We start from the raw sequence: 16223 nt of genomic DNA, 5'->3' as shown, positions 1-16223 counted from the left end.
TCAATTATATCCGCTTCATATAAATTTCATCTGTAATCGCACCCAAATAACTCCAACCATTATTTTATTCCAATCCCAGCATTATTTATGGAGCACATATTATTAATTTAGCAGGTTTCAATTCACATGTGGAGGTCGATAGACTCAAAGGCGATATAGTTTACTAATGAACATGAGAGAGAGAGAGAGAGAGAGAGAGAGAGAGAGAGAGAGAGAGAGCATTGATGTTACATATTTATTTCTGGCTCAAGTATATTTCCATTGCCTTGGAGATGTACTCTATCTCCCACAACATGTGCTCTATACTTCGTTGGCTCTATAAATAATGCTGGGAAATGGACTTGAATAAGATAACAGGAAGTTGGAGACGTTGTATTGCACTTCCGGGTTATACACCTGCTAGCCGACGAGGGGGTCAAGTCAATTATGATTGATCCACGCGATACGCACCGACAGCCTTCCCTTGGAAACCCGACAATAGCCGCCTTAGCTACGGGCCTATTGTCTGCTAAGTGAGCGAAGCGACGGCTAATCCATACGAAGTGATACTCGAAACGTGTTTTTTGTTTGGATCTGTATTTCTCACGCAGACGGTAAGTTTATTCATTTACCACTAATTTTACTACGTTTTAGGATAGAAATGTAAAATAAACGATTTGGCAGGGTACTGAACGGAGGATATCACTAGTTTTCAGTGTGATAACTAAATGTTTAGTGTTTTGGTTGCACCAGTTTTTCTCGTACCAATTCTCGCAGCGTGCAGTGTTTATATCTATTGGGAGTCAAGCCAGGGCTATTGACTCGTCAATGAGAGGGGTTGTGCCGGTGTATTAGGCGAAGGCCGTATGCTGGCTGTACATGAAATTGAAAAGCTTGAAGTTCGTAATATTCTGAATGTAATACCTTTCATGATGTAGAGATATCGAGATTTTAGGGATTGAAGCACGAAATGTTTACATTGTGGACTTAATTAATGTAGGGAAAGTGTATTCTACTGATGCATAGGCCTATAGAGTATATAACAATAATTGACAAGGATATGTTAAAAGAACATTTTTAAATAAATATTGTAAACGTGTAGCTGTAGTAGTACAGAAGCACATAGCCATAGCTATATGGTTTTATTAAATAATATTTCTTTTCATCACGTCAAGCCCTTGTCAAATGGGATTAATTGGGCAAGTTGACTTTTTATGTTGACAAATTATGTTTGTATTTGGAGCTATATTGAGCTGTATGCTCTTACTTTTTTGTATACAGATTACAGGAATGAGAAGCATATGAATATATTTTACAAGATCTTTTTATAAGATCTATATAATTTTTAATTTGTTTCTATATTTTTTAATAGAAATGTTGTTGACCATATCTATTAATAGTAATATTATCTATCATTTCTATTGCCTGATGGAAGAACTTTGTGAAATTGATAACCAATCAACAATATTACCCTGTATTCTTAATTTTCTCTTTATATTTAGTATTTTGTATTTACTTAGAAATCGGCGACTTTCTGCATTAAATCGGCGTTAAATCAGCCTGCCCAATAGTTTGAAATTCAAACATTTTGTTTGGATATTAAAGGGAATATACCGTCCTTCTTCCTTATACTATGAAATGGTAAGATTAAAGTGACCGTAGACAGAAATTTATTTACTTGGAGGAGTTTTTGGAAACATATTTTGTTTTGTGACACTCTCCTCCCAACCAACTAGTCTCAACGGAACATATCACTGAATAATATAGACTAGATTAAAGTATACTAAACACCAAAATGTTATTAAATTTTATTTTTTATTTGCTGTGCTGTACTAAGACATGAGCTCCAAATATATCACTGAATACTGCAAGTTTAAGTGAAATTAAATGATTTGTTTTTTTTCCCAAATACAGAGTATTTATAAGTGAAGGCAACGGTAACGTATCACCATGAGTGCCATTATCTACCCTCCTGCACCGTTGTCACGGCAACAGGAGAAGGCAGAGCTTTCTGAACTTAACGACCGGATGCAGAACTACCTGGGGAAAGTGAAGAAGATTCGTGAACAAGCAAATAAGGTATAGATCAAAGGTTTCCTTCTGGAAATTGATATACCATTCTTCATTTTGGTCCTCCTGTACTTTATGTGGCAGTGGTGATGGTGGGGGAGGAGGTGGGTGATGCATTACAAATGTTAAGAAAAAGGTTATAAAAACTCTATGCAGCATCACTAATGAATTTAGTTGTTGACACAAATCAGAAAAAAGAAAATCTATGGAAGGACAGGGTTCCAAACAGTGCCCCCCCCCCCCCCCCCCCCATTGCAGTATGGGCTACTGCATGACGAAATGTCAGGCATTATAAGGCATATCATTAATGTGCATCGATCCAATACATGCTTTGAAATGTTCCAGATTTCTGCAAATTGATCCACAATTAAAGTGAATCAGTCAGTATTTTGTTATTGTCTGAGGTTGATTGCCCCCCCCCCCCCCATTCTTTCAAATCAATACTTACTCTTCAAAATTGTACATTTTCTGGAAATAGATTGTTTTACCAATCTTATTTGATATTTTCTCAGGTTGATTCTTCAGCGTTGCTAAACTCTATCAGGGTACTGGAAGATGAGGTGTCTTCACTCAAGAACATGTACGACATGGAACTGAACAGCCTTCGGAGACAGCTGGAGGATACGACCACACTGAAGAACAATGCAGAGACGCAGGCACAGAGGAATGGTGCGCTTGCTACCGATCTACAGGATAGGTATGACAGAGGGTTCATGTCTCAGATCTATACATGAAGTTGGTGACAGTGCTTTCTTGAAAGTGGCCACTTTTTCAGCCATGCTTATTAAAGGGATAATCACCAATGCTTTTCTATTTGATAACAATTTCCTTCTTTCTCTTTTTTCTCTCTTTTTTAAATCAAAGGACAACAACATATTTACAAGTGGCCAAAGCACATGTCAATTTATGAAAAAAAACAATGTTTTTCTTTATTGTTTTGAGTTTCTGATGGTATAACTCTATTATCAGATAAACATTTACTTTACTTGTACTAAAGAAAAGTGTTGCTGAGCTAGCGCCATGAGCGTCCCTGGACGGGTGTGCACTCTATAAGTTTACACTATTATTATTGTTATTATTCATTACTTCTGTCTAGGTTGTCCGTCGAGCACCATCGCAACAAGGCATTGGACGGCGAGATCGACAATCTTCAACGTCTGTGTGCGCAGAGGGACATGGACTTCCAGCAGGCCAAGGGAAAGGCAGAGGAGTTGGGAAGGAGAGTGAGGGATTTAGAAGATGATTTAGGAGCAGCTCAGCGAAAAAGCGAAGATACACTCAGAGGGTAATAAAGATGGTTTGATTTGATATGAGTTCAACTTACAAGGACTTGATCGACATTGTTCTGTTTGAAGGAAGAAAAAAAACTTTGATATGATTTCATTTGATCCGACAGAGTTTGATTGAGTTTGATACCTTTATGTCCTCATCGATATTGTGAACCAACGAATCTGTACGATAATATATATTATGATGCAGTTTGGAAAGTGAATGTTCCGAATATCTGAGAAGAAAAAGTAATTTTGAGCTACAGATATTTTAATAGATTTCCAATTAGATACACCTTCTTTTCCTGGTAGTGTATTGCTGTATAATACCATTATTAATATTATTATTATTATTATTACTTATACCGCGCCTTTCCCATTTAAGGCCCAAAGCGCTTACCGGTACAGTAAATGAAAATGAAAATTACATAAATACATGTGATAAGAAAATCAGTCTTACAAATACAAACTTCAAAAACTTAATACAATTTCCCAGGCACAATTTTATTGGTTATTGTATCTTTGTATTTTATGAAATTAATAATTGAATTTAATTGAATTAAATTAAGTTTTCATATATTTCCTAGGTTGCTTTACTTGACTTTTCATTGATTAATTGTTTTGTTTGTTTGTCCTTGAAATGTAATAGATTGGACAGAGAGACTGTGGCAAGACAAGAAGCCCAGGATGCAAGACACAACCTTCAGAAGAAACTAGACTTTCAAGAACAACTGCATAATGAAGTAAGTGCCAGATGACTTTTTCTTAGCATTAGAAGTGATATTATACATTTCTAGATGATAAAAGAAATTTAGTTCTAAATATGGTAATTTTTAACATTCATGTTGTCAAGTATCGCTTTTCTGACTTTGTTTTCCTTTTCTATTCTACCTCCTGTTGTTCATGTCTTATGAGGCGTTGCAAGAAAGTTGCAATTGATTGCAAGTTGCAAAATTTTCAACTGATATTAGCAATCGATTGCAACTCAACTTTCTTGCAACGCCCTACTAGTCTCCTAAATTTCCCAAGATTTTGTTAGGATTAAAGTTTCAACAAGTAAATTAAGTGAACTAGATTTAGCATTTATTCCCCCCCCCCCCCCTCCTCCTCTCTCTCACTCATGGGGCGTTGCAAGGAAGTTGAGTTGCGATCAATTGCAAATTTGCAATTAATCGCAAGACTTACGCTTGATTTGCAGGATTTGCAATTGATTGCAACTTTATAGCACGCCCCATAAGTGTGATTATTATCCCGATATGCTGATACATTACCTCATTGTTAATCAAGAGTGAAGTACTACCTCAAAATCAGGGCAAACATTTTTGTGCTGAAACAAAATTTTAATTTGCTCTAATCTAATAGCAAACTATTGAATGGCGAAACAGACTAGAGGATGAGGCTAATAGGATTCTCCAGCTTGAAGGTAAAGTCCGAGAGCTCAGCCGTCCTGATAACACGCTGCAAGAGGTCTTAGCCCAAGTGAGGGCAGCAGCCGCGGCAGAGCTGCAGAAATACAAGGAACAATCGGAAGCAACATTCCATAGAAATGTAAGATTGTAATCTCAATTGCCATTAAATGTAAGATGTTGTAGAAGTATTGTAGTCGAGTCGTTTAAGCACGCAACTTGAAATCAAAGGTCCTGGTTCAATTCCCATCATCATGGCACTAATGTCCTTTGGCAAGGCATTAACTACATTTGCCACACTTGACCCAGGTCCGGTAAATGGGTACCTGGCAGGAATTAATGCCTTTGAAATGCTAGAGCACTGTAATGGCAACTAGGCTAAAGCCGGGGTAATAATTAATTTGTGAGCCTCAGAAGCGACATTCCATAGAAATATAAGATTATAATCGGAATTGCTTTATAAATGAGAGATTACCACATAAATAAAGGATTCGCTAAAAAAAAGTGCCAGAACCTTGTTATGACAAAGTCCTTAAGATTAAGGAATTACCTATCAAAATCATATTAAATCAGGTCTGATCATCAATAAAACAATGAAAAAATGACCAATGACTTGCAGATACAAGAGTTTGTTTAAACAGTGATCTTGAAAATGAGGTTCAACTTCATTGTTATTTTGGTTATGAAACTGTAAAATGTGTGAAGTAGCATTTGAAAATACATGATGCATACAAACTGTCTATATGTGACCCGGCACCACAAAACCAACAAAAAGTCGCAACCAGCGATTCTCCGTAATCAGCTAAAATGTCAATTTAGGTGAAAAAAATAGATTTTTGTTTTTTTGCATTTTCTGAAAGAGTGGTCTTTTCTGTACCTAGTATCAAAATTTGGAAGTCTAAAACATAGTAGAAGATGTGTTTTAAATGGTTTTTCTAGACCAGTTTTTTTCGCACAGCCTTCGGTCTCTTCCAAAATTTGATCACTTTTCCCGAGCGAAATTATCGTACTCCGGAAATGGTCGGTCGTTGCTAACGGGTCGTGCTACGCGGGCTGTGATTGGTCCGTTATAGCAATCAGTGCGGCGCGCCTTTTTGTTTGTATCCGCTTTCACATCCGAGTTCCAGCAGTGTTATGTAAGGGGGAACAAAAAGACTCCGGGTCCACCATGAATAGGCATTGTCTAGTGCAGGTGTCTCAGCACTATGTTGCAGTTCACTTAATCTGTCCAATTACAACTCTATACATTTACAACATAATAACTTTTGAAAGACTTAAGTCCACACATTGAAACCTCAGAAACATAATGAACAGACTATGTTTGACTATCAGGCCAAATTTCAGCCTAATCTGAAAATCTCTTCATAGTGGTTGCTATGGCCTTTTGATTCACCCTTCTATTGATTTCCCTGTGGTTTGCTTGCTCCGCATGCTTGAATAGCCCCAAACTTTAAAGCTCTCTTTCTCACAATTTAATACCAGTAACCTCCCTCACCAGCTCTTTTCATTCACTAAATTGAAAGGGTTAGGAAGCTTCAATTTGGACAAGTAATATACCATTTTAATGAGGAGAACTTCTTCTTTCATAATCAGATGAAATCAGGAAAATAATTTTTTGCGACTTTTTGGTGGTTTTGTGGTGCCGGGTCACATATAAATGCGTGACGCCATCACTTTGACCTTCCCAAACTTTGTAGATCCAGCAATTGAAGAATAAGATTGATACTGATGCTACAGAGATGGAATATATGAACAATGAGAACAAGAGATTAGGAACAAAGCTTGAGGAGCAACAGTGTGATCTAACTAGGCTCAACAATCAGGTAAGAAAAGTTGTCAAATGTTGTTTTGCCTAAATTATAGTCTGGTTGTTATGTTCTCAGGCAAGAGACTTGAAAATCCAGGTGTGCATGGCAAGAAGATAACTTGGAGAGTGGATTTATTTTTAAGTAAAATTTGTGCCTAAACTGAGAGATATATGATACATATCTCCAGACAAACACAGCAAAAGCCTTGAAAAGAAAGGGAGTAATTCAAGGAGAGATACAAGAGGAATCAATGTATAATGATAAGACGGTTGAAAAGAGATACTGGTACACAGAAAGATAAATCATATAAAGAAATAAACGATACATTGTACCCAGGGGAAAAGCTTTGTATATAAAAAGACAGAAAGGGAGAAAAGAAAGGAAAAGTTAAATTCAAGAAAGAGGAAAGGGGATACTTGGTTCTAAGGGAGTTAAGGACATGACCATTTTCAAGAGAAAACATTAAAAGAGATAGAGCGAGAAACATAAAGCCTTTAGATATGTTTTAAGAGTGATCTTTTGATAACTAAAGCAAACAAAATTGTTACGCCATTAATTCTGTACTGCTTGTTTCTCATAGCTCACCGCAGCTGAGAGTGCCAACCGCAACCTGCGAGACACAGTATCAATAGAGCGGGAAAAGACGTCTGCTCACATCCGCAACCTGGAAGACAAACTCCGAGATATGCAGGAGGCCCTCGTGGAGAAGATGAGGGAGATCACCAAGGCAACGGATGCTAAGCAACCAATGAGGGTGGAGCTTGAAGCTCTTAAGGGAATGCTGTTGGAAGAGGAAAGAAAGTGAGTTTATTTTCATGAATTTCACACCTATTGTTATTTTGTGTTGATCATTTGTAGCACTAGATATGTTCGCAAAACGTAAATAGACCCTCCTGTATACGGTAATTATGTAATAGATAGTAATGTATGCCTTGTGAAAGAGTGCTGTGAGTCAAAATATTCATTTTTTGGATTTAGCAATAACATGAAAGATTTTTATGTGAAATCCATATTGTGTAAAGTTTTATTAAATGATTGATTTTAAAAATACATCAACAAATTGAGAGATAAATTAGATCATGTCAAGGATCCTTACTGCTCTTTACATACAAATGATTTTAAGGGAAGAATACAAATGTACAGCTGCATATGAATAGGAATATCTTGCAATACAAGAAATCTTAGAAATAATCTTTGGCGTTCAGGCTTTTATCAATTGAATACTAAGCACAAGTAACTCTTTCTGAATACTAAGTATGGACAATTTGAATCAAGTCTAATATGTGTTAAACTCAATTCAAATTGTACAGAATAGGTTAGAATATGGTAATGAATTCCTTTTTTCTATCCTAACCTACCCTAACCTACAGGTTAGCAAACATACCAGGACCATTAATACTACCAGCGAGACCAGTCACTCTCCCTAGCCCACCCCTTCACCATCGGCCTGCAACCGTTGATCCTTCGGCATCGTACATCAGGAGTACTAGCCCACGAAGTAAGTCTCATCAATTAATTTTCTCATATCAAAATATTCTCTGTGTGAGCTCAATCAAGTATGTACTAATGACAAGTACTTATATAATATTGGATGGCCTTGAGTGTGTACAAGAATATATTGCTCAAGCTATGACAATATTGGACGAGTCAAAGACGAGTCTAATATTGTCGAGAGCAATATATTCTTGTATCACACGAAAACAAAGCCATACAATATTATCATTATCTATACTAGTCTGACTAGCAGAATAACAAAATTTGACTTATCTCGGTATATATGGCTTTGTTTTGTGTGATATCGATAGTTTCCGGATGACTGAGCAGTACAAAAAAAATATTGGTCAGTCATCCGGGTACTGCGCTAAAGATATTGAATACACTGATTTATTGTACCACTTGGAAGCCTTATATAGATAATAATATTGTATATTGATAATACAATACATTTTCTATTTTCTAAAGTAAAGATTAAAGAAGCATAGTCTAGTGGGCTCAAATGGGGAGTTTAACACTATTTAGGTGTTTACAAAATAACAAGTGTTGTCAATCACCAGGCTTAGCCTTCAGTTTTGTGACCAACACGCCTTATGTAATGCTCTGCATTTTCCACCCATCCCCCCCAACATATGGTAAAGTCATCTTAAAATTTCCCTCACCCAAAGACTCTCCAAGTCTCTTCTTGATGGGTGCATGGCTTCCTTCGCTGTGTGCAGACATGCATGAACACATATTCACAGAGACGCCAAGTTCAAAGATCGGCAATGCGTGACATTGTTAGAGGCTTCAAATCCCTGCTAGATACATGCAAAAATCGAAGGTTAAAAAAGTTCTTGTTTTCAAGATGGCCACTGATACCTAAAAGTGGCCATAAATCACTTATTATTCATCCTAGATACATAAATTTGGTGTCTATCCCATGGTTTGGGGGTCAGAGAATCCATTAAAATGAGTTATAATTAATGCTCATTAGTGGCCAGCTAGGAAACTCCAGAAATTCAAGAGGCCTTGAAAGGGCTAATCATCATAATAAATGATTGATGAATGTGCATTGACCTTACAGGTGCAAGACCAGCCTCTGTTCCAGTCCTATCCACCATGGGCCAGGGCAAGGACTACTTTGATGCTATGTTTGGGGACCTGACCCAGAGGAAGACCATTGGACCTATTATCAAGGCCAGGACCGGACCACCTAGCCCCACCCCGATCTCTCATGACTACACAACTGCAACATCAAGGTAAATGGAAAAGGAAATGATAACGTACGTAGTTAAAGCCCATGTGCACTAGTTTGACCAGGAGGGATTAGGCCATCCAGCGTGGTCACTGACAGGTGGTTATCTCATCAAATCAGCTCTCAATTAACATAAGAAAAAGGGGATCATGGGGGAATAGCGGTCACCGATTAGGCATTGTTTGCTATATAGAGGGCGCAAGTAGCTACAAGTAATGCACTTCCGCTTTAAAATAAAGCAGAAATTTAAGCAAAAAATGCATAACATGTATGCACATAGAGGTTTAGAAATGAGCCTATGGTGATTTTTCAAATTTGCCTAATTAGAAACACTAGATATACCAGAGAAAAAATCAGCAAATCGGGGCCGACATCAATTTTATAGGGTTTCTTTCAATTAAGATGAAATGAATTCCCAGATGAATTTCGAATATTTTCATGTGTGCTGATGAAGGAAAAAAAAATGCAACTCAGTTATTACTTTAGAACAAATTGATTACATGCCCTCTTAATTCTTTGTCGAGTTCTAGACACATGGGCGCGAATTCACAAAGGAGGGCAATTTAACCCATGGTTTAAACCCTCATTTACATAACCCATGGTCTAAAATTAGCGCAAAATAAGTGAACCTTGCCTTCCGCGCGTCTAATATTGGACATCTGACTGTTTTGGGTTATGTAAATGAAGGTTTAAACCATGGGTTAAAGTTAAACCTCCTTTGTCAATTCGGGCCAATGTGACTCGTTTGTCCAAATGCATCTTTGGAAATTCTTTATACTGTCATGTACATGTGTATAAATAGTGAAATTAATAAAGGTTATCACTTTCAAACTAGCACATTCATCTGCTTGTCATATTGATCTTTATTGAATTCTCTTGTGATTCTCTCAGTGCGGTCAGCTCCCTGAAGATTCTTGAGATCAACGAAGACGGCAAGTTTGTGCGACTCTTCAACGCTTCGGGGAACGAGGACGTGGAGGTCGGTGGCTTCCTCATCCAGCAGAATATCGGAGGTCATCCCGTCGCCGTGTTCCGCTTCCCTCCCAGGACACGATTTAGGCCAGGATCTGTAATAACGGTAAGAAAAATGATGGTATCAATAGGTATGATCATATGGGAAGGTCCCTATCTGCTACAGCAACACCACCACCCACCCACTCTCTCTTGCTTTCTGATGATGTCATTTAATCTGCATTATTGTATTCATCAAAATCTAATTATATTACTGTCCTTTTTCAAAATTTGGTTTTAATTTCTCTGTAGTTGATGTTGATAATGATTGATTATTATTAATCTTGTCCTTATATTTTGATATTTCTTTAGTTCATGAATTATTAGTTATGTCTAATGTTGTTGTTTTATTATTGTAAAGCGCATTGTTATTTTCTCTGAAGATGAAATGCACTATAGAAGCCTAGGTTATTATTATTATGATTATTAAATGTCTAATTATTGCATCATAATCTTAGCTTACTACTTTCATATACCTGGAGTATATCATTGTGCTGTTTATACTGCTTTAGATGTTCAGAATTACCATTTTGATTTATTTCTGTAAAATTTACTTTTGTCTATAACATATATAAAATTGAGAACGATCCTGATTAAAGAAAATGATTTTGTATTATTTTATTTGAATGTGTATATAGGTTTGGGCAGCATCCAGCCGAGCCCACCACAATCCACCTACAGACTTTCTCTGGAGGGAACAGCATAAATGGGGGACCGGACCAGAATGCACCTCTATACTGTGTAAACCTAATGGACAGGTAGGTCACTACAGTCAAACCTGTCTATAACGACCGCCCAAGGTAAACACTAAAAGTGGTCTTTATAGACAGGTTCCTTTAGTACATGTTTCAATGAGAAACCATTTTCGAGGGTAACAAAAAAATGTGGTCTTTGTAGATAGGTCACTAAAGCAGGTTTGACTGTATGTCACATATGAATTTAGAAAATATAGTGAGAAATAAGGAGTAGATTTATAGAATAATATGTCTAGAGGGGAAGGTAGTAGAGGTGTTGTGGTCCAGCGGATAAGTCTCTGTACTGTGAACCACAAGTTACGGGGTTCAAATCCCTGTCGCAGCACTCATGTCCTTTGGCAAGACTAAGCAAGATTGGCAAGATTAATCTATATTTGCCGCACTCTACCCAGGTGAGGTAGATTGGTACCTGGCAGGTATATGTTCGTTGAAATGCTCGTGCACTGCAATGGCAGCCTTTAACTAAAGCCAGGGTGATAATAATGGAGCACCAGGAGTGGCAATGTGCCAAACATGAGCACAAGACAAGACCCCTGTTTTATTATTATTATTGTTAATACATGTACTACATTTACCAAGCAGCATAATTGTGGGGGTGAACTCGAGTGTACCACCATCTTTTGTAAACCTAACAGACATATGTGTAAACATATATTCAGTGCCAATAATAACTATGCCCTATATATATGTGTCGAATATTTTAATGACCCTCTTTCAAAGAATAAAGTTCATCCGCTTTAACCTTTCCATTTCAATACAAATACAGGCTATCGCATGGACCACTGCTGCCCATCGCTTTACAAAGACTGCCCAATGCTACGACGGTGATACGGATAGTTCGGCAGGTCATGACATCTTGGACCTAGAGTACGAGGGAGGCGCGTCCAATCCTCATCCTCAATTTGAGGTGGAGATCGACGGCAAACCTGCCACGGTCCTGAAAAGGTCAGTAATGGTTGAACCCGGCAATCTCGTTTGTTGAATCATTCAGTAAAATTGGTCTCATTTTATGGTTTGTTTTAATCACCATTTCTTTAGAGCCCTAAAAATGCACTAGATGCTTGAACAGATAGAAAATGCGCCCCACTTTATACATCTATGTGGGGATACTATTTATTAATTGATGGAAGTAATTTGAAATAGAATATTAGCATTGATCCTTAATTATTAAAAAAAAAAAAAAAATTAAACCAAATTTCTATCCATGTACATGTATATTCCCTGTTCAGCTCAAATTGGGTCACTGGCAAACAGTAGCAATAGAAATACATGTTGCTGTCTTGATATCTGCTTTGGAGTAAATCTGATTGATTTATGCCACCATTCCAAAACACCTGATCCTAAAACCATCAACTCTTTGAAATGTGAAACATGCAATATCAATGTCAGGGAGTTTGAAATACTGCCCTCTCTTGACTAGAGGCCTCTGAATAAATAAATCAGATTGAACATTATATATATACCGTACTGGAACAGCAACTGAATTGATACCAAAACTAAACTATCAGTCCCCTACATTGAAGTTTGTTAGTGAATCTCTTTGTTTTGGTCACTTTTTAAATAAATTTGTATTCAAAAATGTAAAAGGAATTGCTGGGTTTTTACAAAAAAACATTTTTCAAAAATTCCCCTTGTGCAAAGTATTGTTAGTTTTGAGCCAGTAGCTAGGGCATTTAGGGTATATTTAACAGAGTTATTAAACATCCTTGTGGCTTATCATTTAATTTTATTGGGGAATTGTAAACAGAAATTTATATAAAAAAGTAGACACTAATTATGATCTTACTGAAGTAAACAGTTGACAGGAATGAGTGAAGTTGTAATAACATCTATTGCTTTTCTACCAGGTGTATGTTAACTGGCAGAACTGCATCTCATAATATTCTTATTATGCACCTTTAATTTTCTTACAATGTATAATATATTATGTGTATGTTCGTTAATTAAGGGGTCATTTTTAATAAGCCGATTAGTGTTTTTCACGATCCAGCTACTATTATTCATATGTATTTTGTTATTGTTTTGTAAATTGTTATTAAAGTGAAAATAAATTGAATTGAATTGAACATTGAATAATCATGAATTTGCGGCTAATTTGCAATCTTTTTCATTCCTTTACAGGGAAAAGCAGGAGCCCCCTTCCCTCTCCCCAGCCAAGCACCCCCATGGGAACTACAGCGGGGAGGCGGCTCACCCCTCAACCAGACAGCCTAGGGTACTCACCAACGGCAATGATAACAGCAGCACATGCAGACAGACCAGGTCCCAGAACTCCAAGCCTGTACCAGATCCTGTTCCTGGTAAGTGTTCTACTACTATTCCCAAATTATGTTTCGGTTAAAAGCAAGATTATACTGCTGCAATGTTAATCCCGTATGTACGCTTTTTTATGTTTCTAGAAGAATCAAAACTAATTTAGATGTGTAAGTGTTAACATTTCCACTCATGTCAACAAATTGAATAAATTGTGGGCCGAGATATAATGACATGTTTCTTATAAGATTGTTTAGCAAAAAATGGTGTAAATGGTGTATTTTAACTCTGTTTGGGTGAACTGGTGTATATTGTACTTCTCATTAGGTCATGCATGCATGTTTTTGATTTTTTTTTTTTTTGGGGGGGGGGGGATGGTTGATGTTGTCTGTAGACATGTCCAGTGTTCAGCACCGTAGGTGGTTAAGTCTATGTTAAAGTTGTGAGGTAATGAGTTAATTCCCACGTGGCCTCAAACAGACAATACTCTGAACTTTGGTCAGATAAAAAGCCACAAGGAAGAGACCTAGGTATATATAAAGATAAAGACATAGACATATAAATGAAGACAGGGAGAAAACAGGAAGATTCATGATCGTTTTACTTCCTCTGCATAACAATATCTTTTTGCTTGTTCCCCTCCAGGTGAGCTGTATTCAGGTTCCGGGGCCCCAGGTAGCCGAATGGGATCTGCAGCACTGAGGAAGTCTGCCCCGTCATCTGCAAGTAGCTCAAGGGTGAGTAGTCTAAAGCCACACTGTACTAAAAGTACTACTACCACTAATAATAAAAGTGGATACTTGTAAAGCGCCCAGGTACACCTGCGCTGCAAAATCATCTTCTAGTGTTGAAACTATTTGGACTGTTAAAGAAGTTCTATATTTTTGTTCTTTTAGAAACAGCTGCCTGTCTTTCATCTTTTGTATACATGTTTATTTACAACTTTTTTTTACAACTCATTTAATTTGAGTCATGACCAGCGTCCAGAAACATGGTATTCAAGAAGGGAATAATTAGAATAATTAGGATAATTAGCAAGATTTTGCATCTTTGGATTAATCGTTTGATATTTTGTTGTATTAATAGGGTGGTGGAAGCATCCGATACAGCTCTCAGCCAAGCCCCTTCGCGTCACCTCACCAACAGTACCACTCCCAACTTGGACAATTGGATGGGGGGCAGAAAGTCAGCTTCAAGCCCCCCATGCCACGCCCACCTGTCATCTCATCTTGGTGAGATATAGGCCACACCCACTTTCTCAGTGACCATGAGCCACACCTATCCATATCAAATGTTGGTGAGATGGAGTCCACTCCCTATTTTCCCCCAACCATATATACTACACCCACGTGTTGCTACGTCTTGGCGAGAAGTCATTCATCCCCCCTAGCAATGATGTGCTCTTCACTTTTAAAGTTTTTTGAGTACCCTCCCTTAATAGTGCCATAATATCTTTCTTGACTTGCTCCCCTGTGCATTCTTTCCTGTCTGGAAGTTACATTTTATTTGAGCTTCATTTGTCTTGAATGAAACGGCCAAATGTTTTCACATTTTGGTGAGATACAGTCCTCTCTTATTTCGTCTGCCAAACAGCAACACCATGCCATTATTCTATTTGTCGGTTGTAAACTATTAAGCTATTGCTCTGTCCGTTAAACTAGCTTGAGCTTCAGTTGATTCCCTTTTGTTGATGAGAGCACAAAATACCCTCTCAGCGTTCCCCCTTTTACATCCCACATCTAAATCTTGAACAGATCAGAGAACTATCAAACAGTAGAGGCTGAAGTTTACTCAAGAAAAATACCTGCAATCACAAAGGAGAGTTGTGTTCTGTATTTGACCTTCAAAGAAATATCTTGAGACTAAAAGAGACAGAGGAAATGAAAAAAATTTGGTTGCATATTCTTCAAAGCGTCATATTGTACTTTTCCAACCAAAACTACTGAAGTCTTTTACTCTTTTGAATTGTACATTTATCTTTATCTATACTACCTGAAATCGTATCGTTCATTTTCTTAGACATTTACTGACGTTAGAACAAAATGTGTGCAACTATATCTTATTCCGTCCACGACTTAGTTTTCTATGATCAAATCATGTTATTTATTTATATGCTGATGTTTTAATACTCTTTAATGGATTAATATGTAAATATAAAAAAAAATAATTATAGATAGAAATTAAAAAAGATGCATGAATCCTTTTAAATCTGTGATCGTCTTTCAGCTTTATACACTATGCAAAAATTGAATCTAATTATGCAAGCTAACTCTGAAGTATTATACGTTTATGAAGATGTAGAATTTGATACTTTCCACTTCATTTATTCTTCCAATTATTTAATCTACATTATGACGTTGTTACATTTTCCTGAGGCTTATACATGTATGCTAAAAATTAATGCGAATTCAAAATTATTACTGTTGGAAAGAAATGGAGCGGTAGATACAAAGATATTCCTAATGATCTGTGCTGTATATATGTTTTTATCATTAACTTTGGATTCTATGCTGTGGCGATTATGCTGCATTCTGATGTAAAATATAAATGTAGTTTATCAAATATTAGTAAATTACTTAGTATATTATATTTTTGTGCCATCACTAGTACAAATGCGAATTGAATAGTATATTACAAAACGGTAAAGGCAAAACTGTGAAATGTTTGCAAATTGTGTAAAAAATTGTATATATTTTATTATATCGCCAATCATAACCATTATATTTAGCTTTGTAAGTTTGATTAAAACATTCAGTGACGAGGCCATATTATCTCAAATTCTAGAAATCTTTTAGATACCTTCAAGAGCATGGTGTATTGGTGATGCTACATATAGCCAGCAGTAACTGTATCAGTATGCCCCCCAAAAAAGAATTATGTGAGGTACAATCAGTTTTTAGTTTGCTGCAAAATTGTTCAAATACTTATTTAATACTTTATCA

At 36.9% G+C, this 16223-nt stretch overlaps 1 protein-coding gene across 1 annotated transcript; it reads left to right on the top strand.

Annotated features, from left to right (window-relative positions):
- Positions 1 to 465: 465 nt before the first annotated feature.
- Positions 466 to 15914, top strand: LOC591420 (prelamin-A/C). Its single transcript, XM_030989641.1, has 16 exons — positions 466 to 593; positions 1894 to 2058; positions 2562 to 2746; positions 3146 to 3334; positions 3967 to 4060; positions 4680 to 4865; positions 6421 to 6546; positions 7112 to 7332; positions 7902 to 8029; positions 9092 to 9266; positions 10154 to 10340; positions 10912 to 11031; positions 11795 to 11973; positions 13150 to 13328; positions 13927 to 14018; positions 14368 to 15914. Exons 2-16 carry the CDS (start codon positions 1930 to 1932, stop codon positions 14515 to 14517), a joined length of 2340 nt encoding a protein of 779 aa, XP_030845501.1. The 5' UTR covers positions 466 to 593; positions 1894 to 1929; the 3' UTR covers positions 14518 to 15914.
- The last annotated feature ends 309 nt before the right edge of the window (positions 15915 to 16223 follow it).

This window comes from Strongylocentrotus purpuratus, unplaced genomic scaffold (genome assembly GCF_000002235.5).
Source record: "Strongylocentrotus purpuratus isolate Spur 01 unplaced genomic scaffold, Spur_5.0 spur5_scaffold_18, whole genome shotgun sequence".
NCBI classification, from domain to species: domain Eukaryota; kingdom Metazoa; phylum Echinodermata; class Echinoidea; order Camarodonta; family Strongylocentrotidae; genus Strongylocentrotus; species Strongylocentrotus purpuratus.
Note: the sequence above shows the minus strand (reverse complement) of the source record. Positions and strands in the feature narration are given on the sequence as shown.